This window comes from Ruditapes philippinarum, unplaced genomic scaffold (genome assembly GCF_026571515.1).
Source record: "Ruditapes philippinarum isolate M1 unplaced genomic scaffold, ASM2657151v2 ctg2860_1_1_1_1, whole genome shotgun sequence".
Taxonomy (NCBI): Eukaryota; Metazoa; Mollusca; class Bivalvia; order Venerida; family Veneridae; genus Ruditapes; species Ruditapes philippinarum.
The window spans coordinates 108016-122965 of NW_026857286.1; the positions used below are offsets into that span (position 1 = coordinate 108016).

Consider the following 14950-nt stretch of genomic DNA (forward strand, 5'->3'; position numbering starts at 1 on the left):
CTTGTTAACACTCTAGTGGCTACTGTTGTGATCCAAATATTCTGTTAAGTGGTCTGAAAGTTTGTTTTGATGATTTCTAAGTCAAGTTCGAACATGGGTCATCTTGGATGAAAAACTAGGTCACACCGCCCAAATATGGAAAAACCTTGTTAACATTCTAGTGGTCACATTTTCGACTCAATTATCATCAAACTTGGTCAGGATGCTTGTCTAGGTAATTGCTTGGATGAGTTCGAAATCGCATGTGAAACTAGGTCACCGGAGCTAAAAATAGAAAAATCTTGTTAACACTCTAGTTGCTACTGTTTTGATCCAAGTATCCTGGAAATTGGTCTGAAAGTTTGTTTTGATGATTTCTAGGTCAAGTTTGAATATGTGTCACCTGGGTAAAAAACTAGGTCGCACTGCTCAAATATGGATAATCCTTGTTAACACTGTAGTGGTCACATTTTTGACTCACCTGTCATGAGACTTGGTCAGAATGCTTGTCTAGGTAATTGTTTGGATGAGTTTGATAAGTCAGGTGAGCGATTATAGGGAGAGCTAATGAGTACTGAGGGTATGATAAGAGGTCACTATGAATTTTGACAGAACTATGGCCCTTTTTGAGCCTAGAAAACTCTATGTGATCCAAACTCTTGTTTTACAATCAAGCATTGAGAATAGTCGAGCATGCTGCCCATTTACAGCCCTTGTTTTACATATGATTGCTGATAAATTGATATATAAGATGAAAGATAATTTATAGGAGAGACTGATTTAGAACATTTAAGCTAACACAATTGAAACAGTCTCTTTGAAACTCAAAGTATTTTGTAAATATTGGCAAGCAAGAAGAACAGATATATTTATGGCAAGTAATGACATTTAAGGTGATTAATTGTTAAACCATACTTTTTTGTGTTCCAGGAATGCTTTTGTGGTGATAGGAGCTGGATTCCTCATTGACAAGTTAGGCAACAGAAGTATGTACACTTTCTATCAGCACTATACATTGTATACAGTACAGTATGAATTTTGAGCATTCTGTAAGGCATGTCTAATATAGTCTGGTCATTCATTTTTCTTGGTTGAGTTTTAGGCTACACCAACACAGTATAGGTCATAAGTCCTCAGATGCCTTTCCTAGCATTATTTCTGGCATGAACCTGAGTAGAACCATCAGCATTCTATAAGCAAGCTGGAAAGCTTCCTCACATGAGAGAATCAGGATTTGAAGCTACAGCGGCGAGGGGCAAGTGATTCAAAGTCAACAACCTTAACCACTTGGCCACAGAGGCCACTGTAGCCTGGTCTTAGATAAGCATATCAATATCAAAGAGATATTTGAATTTTATATATTTTTTCTTAGCATGTTTGTGTAAAATAACAAAATGATTTTGTTAAGTTACAAAACATTAATCTTTCTTTACTCCTAGTTGGTTTGTTCCTGTTTTCATTCCTGGTTGTGCTGGGATCCAGCACATTTGCTGTTGGTGCCATGTTGAAGGGAACCAAAGCTATGCTGCCTGTAATGTTGTTAGGACGACTCCTGTTTGGATCAGGAAATGGGTCTATGACAAGTAAGTGTTGCTAAAAGTTTTCCTTCTTTTTGACATGGCTCATTATTGCATAAATAGGTTCTAAACTTTTAACATGTAAAAACCTCACAGCTGCACATTGTGGACATTACATTATAAGAGAGCAATCATTTTAGGTAGTATGCAACAGAAAGTTTCAAAAAATATTGTTTGTGATAAATGGCGACCACGAAGGCAAGATTTGATGAATGAATTTAACCAAAAGTCACAAGGAGAGAAGTCAGGACTATAAGCAGGATGTAGCTAAATTCTCTACTCCTCTAAATAAGCTTTACGAAGGCTGACCGGTGCGCAGGTGCATTATCCTGGAGCAATTTGATCCTACTCCCCTTGGACCTTGGTTTCTTTGTAATGAAGTGATAAACTACAGACTGATCATGGTAAAATGTTCCTGTGTCACTAACCCCTCTCAGGCATAGCGATATGGGCCACTATTCGATCAGTGTCAAAAAATAGAGCTTAAATAATTCTACGCTTCTGCTACAATGAGCACAACTTAGCTATACCTGTTTTCATCATCCAACATTTTGTAACTGAGTTTATTGTCCCTATTATATATATTGAGCATATTGTTTTTTTACAGTTGTCCAGAATCGTTTGACAGCCTACTGGTTCAGGAATAAAGAATTGGCTCTTGCATTCGGTATAACTCTGGCCTTTTCTCGACTGGGCAGTGTTCTAAACTTCTTTCTCACAAAGAATTTTGAAGGCACATATGGACTGAATTGGACTCTCTGGGGAGGTACAGATTTTTTTCGTTTACAATTTATGTTAAATGTAAAAGGATATATTACTTGTTGGAAAAAACTGGTGAAAAATACATGCATGTTATAGATTTTGAAAAATTGTCTTTCTTCATCATTTGTATATGATATTATAAATTGTTGTGTTTTATGATAATATTCTTGAATCTGCTCTTAATTTCTTTTTCAATCCCAACTGATAGAGAATTTTGCTCTCTGAAATCTATTTAAATACATTTTTTGTACCGGTAGTTCTACTATATTTCACTAATCATTTATGATTATAATTGCATCTTGTTAATTTATCCTAGAGTACTTTAACTTGCAAAACTTTATGTTTATCCACCCTTATCATTTCTTATAAACAAAGCCAAAAAATAACCCTGAAATCTACAAGATTAAGACACTGAATAGTCAGACATTGAATGAGCTGAAGAAAAAAAAAAACATATTGTATACAGTCAAAACTGTCTTAAGCAGCCAGCCAAGGGATTCAGTCATTTTGCTTAAGACAAGTGGCTGCTGAATGGAGAGTCAGGTTTTTATCCAAATAAATTATTCATTTATTTGTAAAATAAATCTGATTTAAGTATAAATAAACCAGTCTGATTCATCAACATCATCATCATCATCAGTTTTTAACCATTTACAAAGGTATGCCATTAATGGTTTAACTTGTACACACTCCTTCCAACATAAAGCTTTACATGAATGTAACACAGATAAATAAATGCACTCACGATTTATTATGTCAATAATTGAAACTAATTACAGTCCAACCCTGTTTATTCGAAGTGCCTGGGACTGACCATTTACTTTGAATAATCGATAGGTTCGAATAATCGAAATCGGAATATTGTGATAGACAAAAACTACTCCACTTTGACCAATCATAGCAAAACTACCGTTTACAACACACTTACTTCCTGTAATCAATTGAGAAAAATAAATATTAAAGAAAAAATGCGTACAAATTATTGTATTGACATTGAAGACATAAATACTTGCATTTTATTCTACATTATGTATCGTTTTCGTTTTCGGGCGCAAGCCTTGATAAAATGGCGCGTGTTGTTCACTACGGTATTTACAGCTAAAATCTTCACCCAAGTCTTCCGACCGGTCAGCCGACGGTGGATCTGCACCAATTAGTCTGGCTTCGAATAATAATTAGACTGGCTTCGAATAATAGGTGTGAAATTCTTTCATAATTGTATAATTCGGACGGAAATTTTACTTCCAAAAATAGGAGGTATTCGGATAATGCATTTCGAATAATACGCTTGTATTTATATTGATTTATATAGAGATAAAAACGGGACTGACGATCTACTTCGGATAATGCCGTGTATTCGAATAAAGGGTTGTCGAATAATCGGGGTCCGACTGTAATAACCCAAATTTCGAACTTCTGAAATAAATTTAAAAAGCGTCAATTTTTTCTTCCAAAAAAATTTTTTCCCCTTTTTTAATTTTATCATAGAATATTTACACTTCTAATTCCCGGAACTTCTTTTAAGTTTCGAATTGGACGGGATATTTTGTAAAATTAGAGTTTAAAATTTAAGAGCCATTTTACCTCTTAGATCAGGAATGTAAACAGGGGGTGAATAACAATTTTAATATTTAGAAATGTTTAACCCCGCAGGATTATTTAAAATTGGCGGATTTTAATTCCTTTTCATTTTTTGTAGTTTACCCAATTATCTGATCAGTAAACTGAAACACGGTAAAATAACAAACTTGTGAAATGCATTATCTTTTGGAAATTGATCGGTAATTAAAGTAATTTACCGGCGGTTTTAAATTAATTCAAAGTTTTTATTAAACGGATTTAGTTGACAATGAGGTGGGACAATATATGCATAAAGTACTTTAGGATTTTATCTGCATGACATGTACTTTTAAACAATTAACTTTACATCGGACAAATGTAAGTTTTAAGATTTTGGAACATTTTAGAACCTGTAGGGGAAAATCAGGGACTTTGCAGTAAATTTAAATAGTGTTTAAATACAAAATGGTTTGGTTTTCCATTCACATCCTTTCAGTTTTTCGATTAAAAAACTATTTTTATTTATATTATTATTACCACAGTTTTAAACGGGCACTTTTTTCTTGACATTTTGGCCTTAGTTCTTGTTTTTACAAATTACTGAATTCCCAATTGAATTCAATTTTTGCAAATCCATTGGGAGAAACGATTACAAAAAGTTACAACAATTAAATACCCATTAAAATATCCTTTCTGGTCCCCCAATACATTTAAATTGGTATTTTTTCCAAAATAACTTGATTTCTTTTTCTAACTTTTGATCAATAGAATATTGTGTACACGTCATCTAAGTGTCGGCACTTCCTTTGATGTTTTGGATTGAAACAGCAGGGCTACAGGTTTGTAAACATCAAAGATTCATTCGAAGAGCCCGCTAGTTACTCTTAGAGGTCATCTGGTATGTAAACTTAATGGGTGTGATTTAACAATGACCTCATTATATTTATGCAATTTTATTTTCAACATGGAGCGAGTGTTTTTAATGAATTTATTACTGAGGATTATTTAGACAATTGGCGATGTAATTCATTTTCATTTCTTTGGTAAGTACCATGTACGCACCAAATTTATCTGAATCGAGATAAACTGATAAAAAGGAAACAAATAAAAATATTTCTTTCCGCCATTGACAATGCATTTTTTCCTTCTTTTTTTTTTTCCTTAAATCGAATAAATTGAAAAAAAAAAACTGCGTTACAGTACAGTTTTTACTCAAAAGACAACGATTGCAAGTGCGTGGAGACGTTTTCCAAAACGATTTTATTACGATACGGATTAGCAATTATGCAAAATTTCTTGACATGTTGTGGTTTGTCTTTAATATCTAGCTGCCTGACTCAAAGTAGCTTTGTTAATCCGTGACACGTGTCATCTTTAAAAACAAATTACAGTCCTGGGCCGTTTCACCCTCACTGACGCTTAAGAAATGATAGTAGTTTAAGAATTCGGGGAAGCATTTTAGGTGGACCGTTGGACCGGCGGACAGCAGGTGGACCAGTCGAAACAGATTTGTATAAAATAGTAATTTTCCGTTGGGGCGTCACAAAATGGCGCGTTAAGGTCAGGTGACCGCCGATAAGAGGTGACCGTTAGTACAGTTTCAACTGTATAAAACTTATTTGCTTATTAGAAAATATTATTATTGACCAACCAGATTTCTGGCAAAAAGGGCATGTCCTTTTTTAATGAATGTTTATCGTACATTATTGATCATATAGACTTGCTTGTTTTAAAAAAAATGTTAGGCTGACTAATTTCTATCCAGTTAGATTAATGTATTATGCAGTTCTACATTAGTACCTTGTTGCTTGGGAAAACCAACAATTACAAGACATACACACACAATAAGAGGACCTACACACACAGTTAGAGGACATACACTGGCAATTAGAGGACCTACACTCACAGAGGACCTACACACACACACACATTTAAGAGGACCTGTGGTATTTTTCCCAAATGGATAACTTGTTGTACATTTTAGCAGTGTCTGTGTGTCTTAAAGTTATACTAAGCTGATACATAACATAAACTTTCTCAAAGCCAGAGACATGTTTAAACACAGTTAGACTTTTGTTTATTAAATTTGCTTAATATACATTGTACCTTGCAGGAGCTATGTTATGTGGTCTAGGATTTGTGTCGGCAATTATTGTCAGCTTCCTAGATATTTACGGTGTAAAACAACTTGGTGATGCTGATAATCTTAGAACAGAGTCCAAAAAAGTGGTAAGATATATGTTTTTGCCTCTGATTGTCAATTTTTATCCTGTTTTTGGCCTTTTTTCCTATATCAACAGCTGTTACCATTATCTGTCTAAATGACAAAAATTGAAAGTCCTTTTTGCGTGAAATTGTCAATGTAAGATCTTTAATTTTTTTGCATGTAAATATCAATAATAACCATATTACCTTTAATTGGCCATAATGCTCATACATTAACAAAATTTTGTAGGCTTAACCATTTTTCAAAATTGTAGACTAAAATTAACGTAATAATTTATGTTTAAGGCATTGTGAAAAATTGTTAGAATTATAAAAATGTTAATTTGTATCATGTCAGTTACAGAAAATTTCCTACCATATTTATTTTGAAATTTCATTTAAATTTTAAGCAAGGTTTGATTAATTAAAAGAATAATTTAGTGCCATAACTGTTTTGAAACATTTTAGTTACATATTTTGTTATGTCCCTTACTCTTTAGGTAGTTAATAATTTTGTTACATCCCTTACTCTTTAGATAGTTAAGTATTTTGTTACTTCCCTTACTCTATGATCATTGTTAAGTATTTTGTTATCTCCCTTACTCTTTAGATAGTTAAGTATTTTGTTAACTCACTGACTCTGAGATCATAGTTAAGTATTTTGTTACCTCCCTTACTCTAATGTCTATGTTTATTTCACTTACAGAGGGTGACAGATGTACGTTATTTCTCCGTCTCATATTGGCTCCTGGCTTTGACAATCATGTTCTTTTATAATGGTGTGTTCCCATTTGTAGCTGATTCAAGGTAAGGTGTATTCATGTACTGGTTTGCCCTTTTAAAACTTACCATTGTAAGCAAGTTTAAATCACAGATTACATTGTCAGCTTTCGAGCTATGAAGACTTACATAATAATAAATAATTTTCGATAGCTTGGTGTGAAAGGGTTGTAACTCCTTCTTTATTTAATATGAGTTACAACCCTTTTGCACCAAACCCTCAATATACATATTTATTGCAATCAACAGAATAAATGGTATACTTGTGCAATTAATAATTTTTAATGGTTATGTGATAGTATTAAAGGCACATTATGCTTCAGAAACAGCATTTTTTTCCCTTCCTTTAGAAAAGGAAATTTTAATGTGTTTTTTTTCCTCTTTGGGAAATTATTTTTTAAAAAAGCGTTAGATATTAAACCTGAAAAAAAGGTAGTTCGAATGGAAAATTTATTTGTCAAAAAAAGTACCCAAAAATTTAAAAAAAAATTTGCTTTTTGATCTCAAAATAAAAAAACCGTTTATAGGGGTTTTAAAATTAAATTAGATTTTTATAGTGGTTTAGTTTTTTGGTATGGAAGTAAAGTTTGCTTTTTTTTGTTTAAAATTTGCAAATTTTTTATGACAAAAAATTTCCCACTTTCCCGGGGCTACTTTTTTTTCCAAGGAAACAGGGAAAAAAATGTTTTTTTCTGACGGAAAAGGGTGTTTTTAAAATTTTTGATTTTGAAATCCCCTAAAAATTAAAATGTTCTGTTCCAAATTAAAGCCGACATGTCCATTGGGGGTATGTCAAAAAAGGGTTTTAAGGTTATCCAATAATTGTTTTTTTTTTCTTTAAATCATTTCAGAAAAATTCTTTTGAAAGAGTATGGATTTAGGGGACCCGACGTACCCGTATATATCAGGTTCTTTTCAAACGATGTCCCCAGGGTTTTTCTCCCCTTTCCCTGGGAAAGGTTTATTGTAAGTATAAAAAACTAAAATTTATTTAATCCAAAAGACTTTTTTTAAATTTTTAGTTTATTGAAAAATAGAAAAATAATATGGAAACTCATATAAGGGTTTCCCTTGGGCAGGGTTGATTAAAATTAAAATAAAACCTGGCTAAAAAAAAGTCGGGTTTTTAAAAAACACTTCAAAAAATTTTTTAAATAAACAACAGGGCACCGTGAAATTTTTTACTGGTATTATTTTTAGCTCACCTGAGCTCAACATCAGAGTTAGTGTAAAAACATACTAATACCAAAATTCCCCATGTTAACAAAGGACAATAGTTACATTCAAGAAAAGTTAATTATACCCGGTAATATTTAAAGAACATATGGGTTAAATTATTGTAAGTATGGCATAGTTTAATAGTGGTATAACCTTTTCATTATGCTTATTTAAATTCTCAAGCTATAAACTCAAAAACCTCTCATTTGCTTGATAAAGGATTCCTCAGATAAATATATTTATTTCAATAGAAATTTGTGGTCTCTGTGGCCAATCAAGTGTTAGAAGTTCATGATTTTGAACCATGTTCCCTTTACTACTATAGCTTTTAAACTCAACACAGACTTTGGATTGTGGCATGCGAGTTCGCTCTCCTGAAAGCATATCAGAAATTGGTGGCTCTACTTTCTGCTGGAAACAATTTGCAGAGTGGAAGCCTGAGGTCCTGCTCCATCAGTTACCATATGACTCATTAAAGCAGCACTCCTCCAGATTCTTGCTAATTTTCATGAAAATTTTGAAAATGCAAAATGAATGTGTAATATTGTGAAGTAACCAAAAGGATGCAATTTACACATTATCAATGACACTTACAAACACTTAAATTGCCAAAAAGTGGTCAAAATATGCATAATAGCCTTTACTGTGTTAGTAACGCAGTAGAAATATAGTTGTAAATACTGAAAATTAATTGCACATAATATGTAAAATATTACTTGAATGTTGAAACTTTTACTTTGCCTTACATTTTAGTACCTTTTTCTCAAGTTTGATTTTATTGAAATATTTTGACTCATCTGGAGGCATGTAGCTTTAACAGTGTAAATGGAACTAATAACCCAACCAACCATTAAAAGTTTATGTAATTTGAATAAAGAGATATCATTGTTATATATTTCAGGATGTAATAGGTATGAGAGGATACCTGGCTATAGGATGTGCAGTATTTACTATCCCAGTATTTGGTTTGCTGGCATTTACTCATGTTTATCCACTTGTACCAACACTCTGGCTTGGTGTCACATACAGTATAGCTGCAGTAAGTGTCTAACTTTATTGAAAAACCTTTAAATGATTGTAAATGTTTGACTTGTGCCACTGATATGGTTGTAAGTGTTTGACTTGTGCCACCGATATGATTGTAAATGTTTGACTTGTGCCACTGATATGATCGTAAATGTTTGACTTGTGCCACTGATAGGATTGTAAATGTTTGACTTGTGCCACTGATATGATTGTAAATGTTCGACTTGTGCTAGTGATATGATTTTAATTGTTTGACTTGTGCTACTGATATGATTGTAAATGTTTGACTAGGGCCACGGATATGATTGTAAATGTTCAACTTGTGCCACCAATATGATTGTAAATGTTTGACTTGTGCCACCGATATGATTGTAAATGTTTGATGTGTTCCACCAATATGACTTGTGCCACGGATATGATTGTAAATGTTTGACTTTTGCCACTGATATGATTGTAAATGTTCGCCTAATGTGCCAACGATATGATTGTAAATGTTTGACTTGTGCCACGGATATGATTGTCAATGTTCGCCTTGTGCCAACGATATGATTGTGAATGTTTGACTTATGCCACTGGTATGATTGTAAATGTTTGACTTGTGCCACTGATATGATTGTAAATGTTCGACTTGTGCCACCAATATGATTGTAAATATTTGACTTGTGCCACAAATATGATGGTAAATGTTTGACTTGTGCCACGGATATGATTGTAAATGTTTGATGTGTTCCACCAATATGACTTGTGCCACCGACATGATTGTAAATGTTTGACTTATGCCACTGATATGATTGTAAATGTTTGACTTGTGCCAACGATATGATGGTAAATGTTTGACTTATGCCACTGATATGATTGTAAATGTTCGACTTGTGCCACTGATATGATTGTAAATGTTCGACATGTGCTACTGATATGATTGTAAATGTTTGACTTATGCCACTGATATGATTGTAAATGTTTGACTTGTGCCACTGAAATGATTGTAAATGTTCGACTTGTGCTACTGATATGATTTTAATTGTTTGACTTGTGCTACTGATATGATTGTAAATGTTTGACTTGGGCCACGGAAATGATTGTAAATGCTCGCCTTGTACCAACAATATGATTGTAAATGTTTGACTTATGCCACTGATATGATTGTAAATGTTCGCCTTGCGCCACTGATATGATTGTTAATGTTCGACTTATGCCACTGATATGATTGTAAATGTTTGACTTATGCCACTGATATGATTGTAAATGTTTGACTTATGCCACTGATATGATTGTAAATGTTTGACTTGTGCCACTGATATGATTGCCACTGATATGATTGTAAATGTTCGACTTATGCCACTTGTATGATTGTAAATGTTTGACTTGTGCCACTGATATGATTGTAAATGTTTGACTTGTGCCACTGATATGATTGTAAATGTTTGACTTATGCCACTGATATGATTGTTAATGTTTGACTTGTGCCATCAGTATGATTGTAAATGTTTGATTTGTGCCACCGATATGATTGTAAATGTTTGATTTGTTCCACCGATATGATTGTAAATGTTTGATTTGTGCCACCGATATGATTGTAAATGTTTGATTTGTTCCACCAATATGACTTGTGCCACCGATATGATTGTAAATGTTTGACTTGTGCCACCGATATGATTGTAAATGTTTGATTTGTGCCACCGATATGATTGTAAATGTTTGATTTGTTCCACCAATATGATTTTTGCCACCGATATGATTGTAAATGTTTAACTTGTGCCACTGATATGATTGTAAATGTTTAACTTGTGCCACCAATATGACTTGTGCCACTAATATGATTTGTGCCATCTATATGATTGTAAATGTTTGACTTGTGCCACGGTTATGATTGTAAATGTTTAACTTGTGCCACCAATATGATTGTGCCACCAATATGATTTGTGCCACCCATATGATTGTAAATGTTTGACTTGTGCCACCGATATAGAGCCAGACCAGCCTGCTTTTTTGTGCTGTTTGATCATTTCTCTAAACTGTTGGATGCCTAATTTTATTATTTTGAAATTGCTAGTCCTTATATTTATATAAGTTCCAAATGAAAAGCAGGCATTGCATAAGGTAAAACTATTTTTGGCTGCTTAACTTTTTAAATTATTACTTTGATGTTGAAAACTTCCCATGGACAAATCTAAATTTATACCAGTCGTTCTGCAATGTCTTATTCATTATAGCATCTGCACCTATAATTTATAACATAAACAGTGACAGGAGATTAATAAAGCAATTAAACAACATGTGATGTCATTTGGGTTATATATAAATATTGTGTTATAGCCGGCTAATGTTAGCATTACACTGTAGGCACGTCATTGAACAAAAACTCTTTTTAACAGTTTACCATTCCTATTTTTAGCTAGACTATTTGCAGAATAATCAAGCTAATGCAGTCACCCATTTGTCGGCGTCGGCGTCCCTGTGGTTAAATTTTTGTGTGTAAGATAGTATCTCCATAACTACAGAAGGGAATGGATTGAAACTTCACACACGTGTTCTCTGTGATTATCTAAGATGATTGGCACAAGTCCCATAACTCTGATTTGCTTTTTTACATAATTATGCCCCTTTTTCGACTTAGAAATTCTTGGTTAAGTTTTTGCGTGTAAGCTGGTATCTCAATAACTACTGAAGGGAATGGATTGAAACTTCACAGACATTTGTTCTCTGTGATTATCTTAGATGATTGGAACAAGTCCCATAACTCTGATTTGCTTTTTTACATAATTATGCCCCTTTTTCAACTTAGAAATTCTTGGTTAAGTTTTTGCGTGTAAGCTGGTATCTCCATAACTACTGAAGGGAATGGATTGAAACTTCACACTCTTGTTGTCTGTGATTATCTTAGATGATGGGCAAAAGTCCCATAACTCTGATTTGCTTTTTATGCCCCCACAGAGTGGGAGCATATAGCGTTGCACTTGTCCGTCCGAGTGTCCGTCCGTCCGTCCATCCGTACGTCTGTCCCAAAATCTTGTGAACGCAACTCCTTTTAAACCGGATGGCAGATTTTGCTTAAACTTCCAGGGATGAACAACCTTAATGTGTAGATGGTAGTAAAGGAAGGAATTTTCGCTGCGACCAAATTTAACAGAATTATGGCCCTTTGTTGATTTTTTCACTATATACTATGTAGAAATTTTGTGAACACAACTCGTCTTAAACCGGATGGCAGATTTTGCTTAAACTTCCAGGGATGAACAACCTTAATGTGTAGATGGTAGTAAAGGAAGGAATTTTTGCTGCGACCAAATTGAACAGAATTATGGCCCTTTGTTGATTTTTTCACTATATACTATGTAGAAATTTTGTGAACGCAACTCCTCTTTTACCGGATGGCAGATTTTGCTTAAACTTCCAGGGATGAAGAACCTTAATTTGTAGATGGTAGTAAAAGAAGGAATTTTTGCTGCGACCAAATTTAACAGAATTATGGCCCTTTGTTGATTTTTTCACTATATACTATGTAGAAATTTTGTGAACGCAACTCGTCTTAAACCGGATGGCAGATTTTGCTTAAACTTCCAGGGATGAACAACCTTAATGTGTAGATGGTAGTAAAGGAAGGAATTTTTGCTGCGACCAAATTTAACAGAATAATGGCCCTTTGTTGATTTTTTCACTATATACTATGTAGAAATTTTGTGAACGCAACTCCTCTTAAACCGGATGGCAGATTTTGCTTAAACTTCCAGGGATGAACAACCTTAATGTGTAGATGGTAGTAAAGGAAGGAATTTTTGCTGCGACCAAATTTAACAGAATTATGGCCCTTTGTTGATTTTTTCACTATATACTATGTAGAAATTTTGTGAACACAACTCCTCTTAAACCGGATGGCAGATTTTGCTTAAACTTCCAGGGATGAACAACCTTAATGTGTAGATGGTAGTAAAGGAAGGAATTTTTGCTGCGACCAAATTTAACAGAATTATGGCCCTTTGTTGATTTTTAGTTTTCAACTTGTGGCACATGTAGTCCAAAAAATATTTGACCTAGAGTCATAAGATTGACAGAACAGTGGCGTGTGGGGGCATCCGTGTCCTATGGACACATTTCTAGTTTACATAATTATGCCCCTTTTTGGACTTAGAAATTCTTGGTTAAGTTTTTGCGTGTAAGCTGGTATCTCCATAACTACTGAAAGGAATGGATTGAAACTTCACACACTTGTTTTCTGTGATTATCTAAGATGAATAGCACAAGTTCCATAACTCTGATTTACTTTTTTGCATAATTATGCCCCTTTTTCGACTTAGAAATTCTAGGTAAGCTGGTATCTCCATAACTACTGAAGGGTTTGTACCTTTTCGGACAATTTTATTTATTCATATAGGTAAGCATTATTATACTCCATGAAACACCCTTGTGACAACTTTTCGAATAGTCGAGCGTTACTGTCCTCTGACAGTTCTTGTTATCTATGTGATAAGTAGAATATTCATGTAGATTCAATACTTAAAGGCCCGCATAATATGATTTTATTCAACTTGTTCAATAAATTTAGTATTAAACTTATACTCATTGAATATAATACCATTAATTTGAGGGAAAAATTTCAAAACATGCACTGACTGACGTGTAACAGCGCAGACCACGATCAGAGTCACATGTCTGCTAATCTTGGTATGCTCAAGTTGTATGGTTAAATTCTTTTAGCAGTGCTGTAGTACTCACTAGATCACTTTAGATAATATATACATCGGTTTCAATAATAAATGTTTGTGTATTACAGGCAAGCATGTGGCCATCCATTCCACTGGTAGTCAGTCAAGCAACTATAGGTACAGCAATGGGTCTTACTACATCAATACAGATGATTGGTATCGGAATATCTAATCTGGTTGTAGGCCAGATTCTTGGCAAAAATCAGGGGTAAGTTCAGTAGGTTCTACATTGATTTTATAGATCGCTCCATTTGCTGTATCACTCCATTTGCTGTATCACTCCATTTACTGTATCACTCTATTTACTGTATTACTCTATTGACTGTAATACTCCATTTCTGTATCACTCCATTTCATGTATCGCTCCATTTATTGTATCACACTATTTACTGTATTACTCTATTGACTGTATCACTCCATATCTGTATCACTCCATTTCATGTATCGCTCCATTTAATGTATCACTCCATTTGCTGTATCACACTATTTACTGTATTACTCTATTGACTGTAATACTCCATTTCTGTATCACTCCATTTCATGTATCACTCCATTTCATGTATTGCTCCATTTACTGTATCACACTATTTACTGTATTACTCTATTGACTGTAATACTCCATTTCTGTATCATTCCATTTCATGTATCGCTCCATTTCTGTATCACTCCATTTACTGTATCACACTATTTACTGTATTACTCTATTGACTGTAATACTCCATTTCATGTATCACTCCATTTCATGTATCGCTCCATTTCATGTATCGCTTCATTTACTGTATCAGTTTCACACTATTTACTGTATTTCTCTATTGACTGTAATACTCCATTTCTGTATCACTCCATTTCATGTATCGCTCCATTTCATGTATCACTCCATTTACTGTATCACACTATTTACTGTATTACTCTATTGACTGTAATACTCCATTTCTGTATCACTCCATTTCATGTATCACTCCATTTCATGTATTGCTCCATTTACTGTATCACACTATTTACTTTATTACTCTATTGACTGTAATACTCCATTTCTGTATCACTCCATTTCATGTATCGCTCCATATACTGTATCACTCCATTTAATGTATCATTCCATTTACTGTATTACTCTATTTACTGTAACACTCCATTTCTGTA

The 14950-nt window shown here is 33.7% G+C and overlaps 1 protein-coding gene across 1 annotated transcript in view; it reads left to right on the forward strand.

Annotated features, from left to right (window-relative positions):
• The window catches only part of LOC132749291 (major facilitator superfamily domain-containing protein 1-like), a 41517-nt gene that overhangs the window by 4917 nt on the left and 21650 nt on the right, over window positions 1-14950 (forward strand). The window contains exons 4-11 of the mRNA XM_060739015.1: window positions 910-965; window positions 1419-1562; window positions 2164-2322; window positions 5992-6107; window positions 6790-6890; window positions 7715-7760; window positions 8983-9120; window positions 13879-14018. Coding sequence (XP_060594998.1) covers window positions 910-965; window positions 1419-1562; window positions 2164-2322; window positions 5992-6107; window positions 6790-6890; window positions 7715-7760; window positions 8983-9120; window positions 13879-14018 — 900 coding nt within the window. The remainder of the gene's footprint in view (window positions 1-909; window positions 966-1418; window positions 1563-2163; window positions 2323-5991; window positions 6108-6789; window positions 6891-7714; window positions 7761-8982; window positions 9121-13878; window positions 14019-14950) is intronic.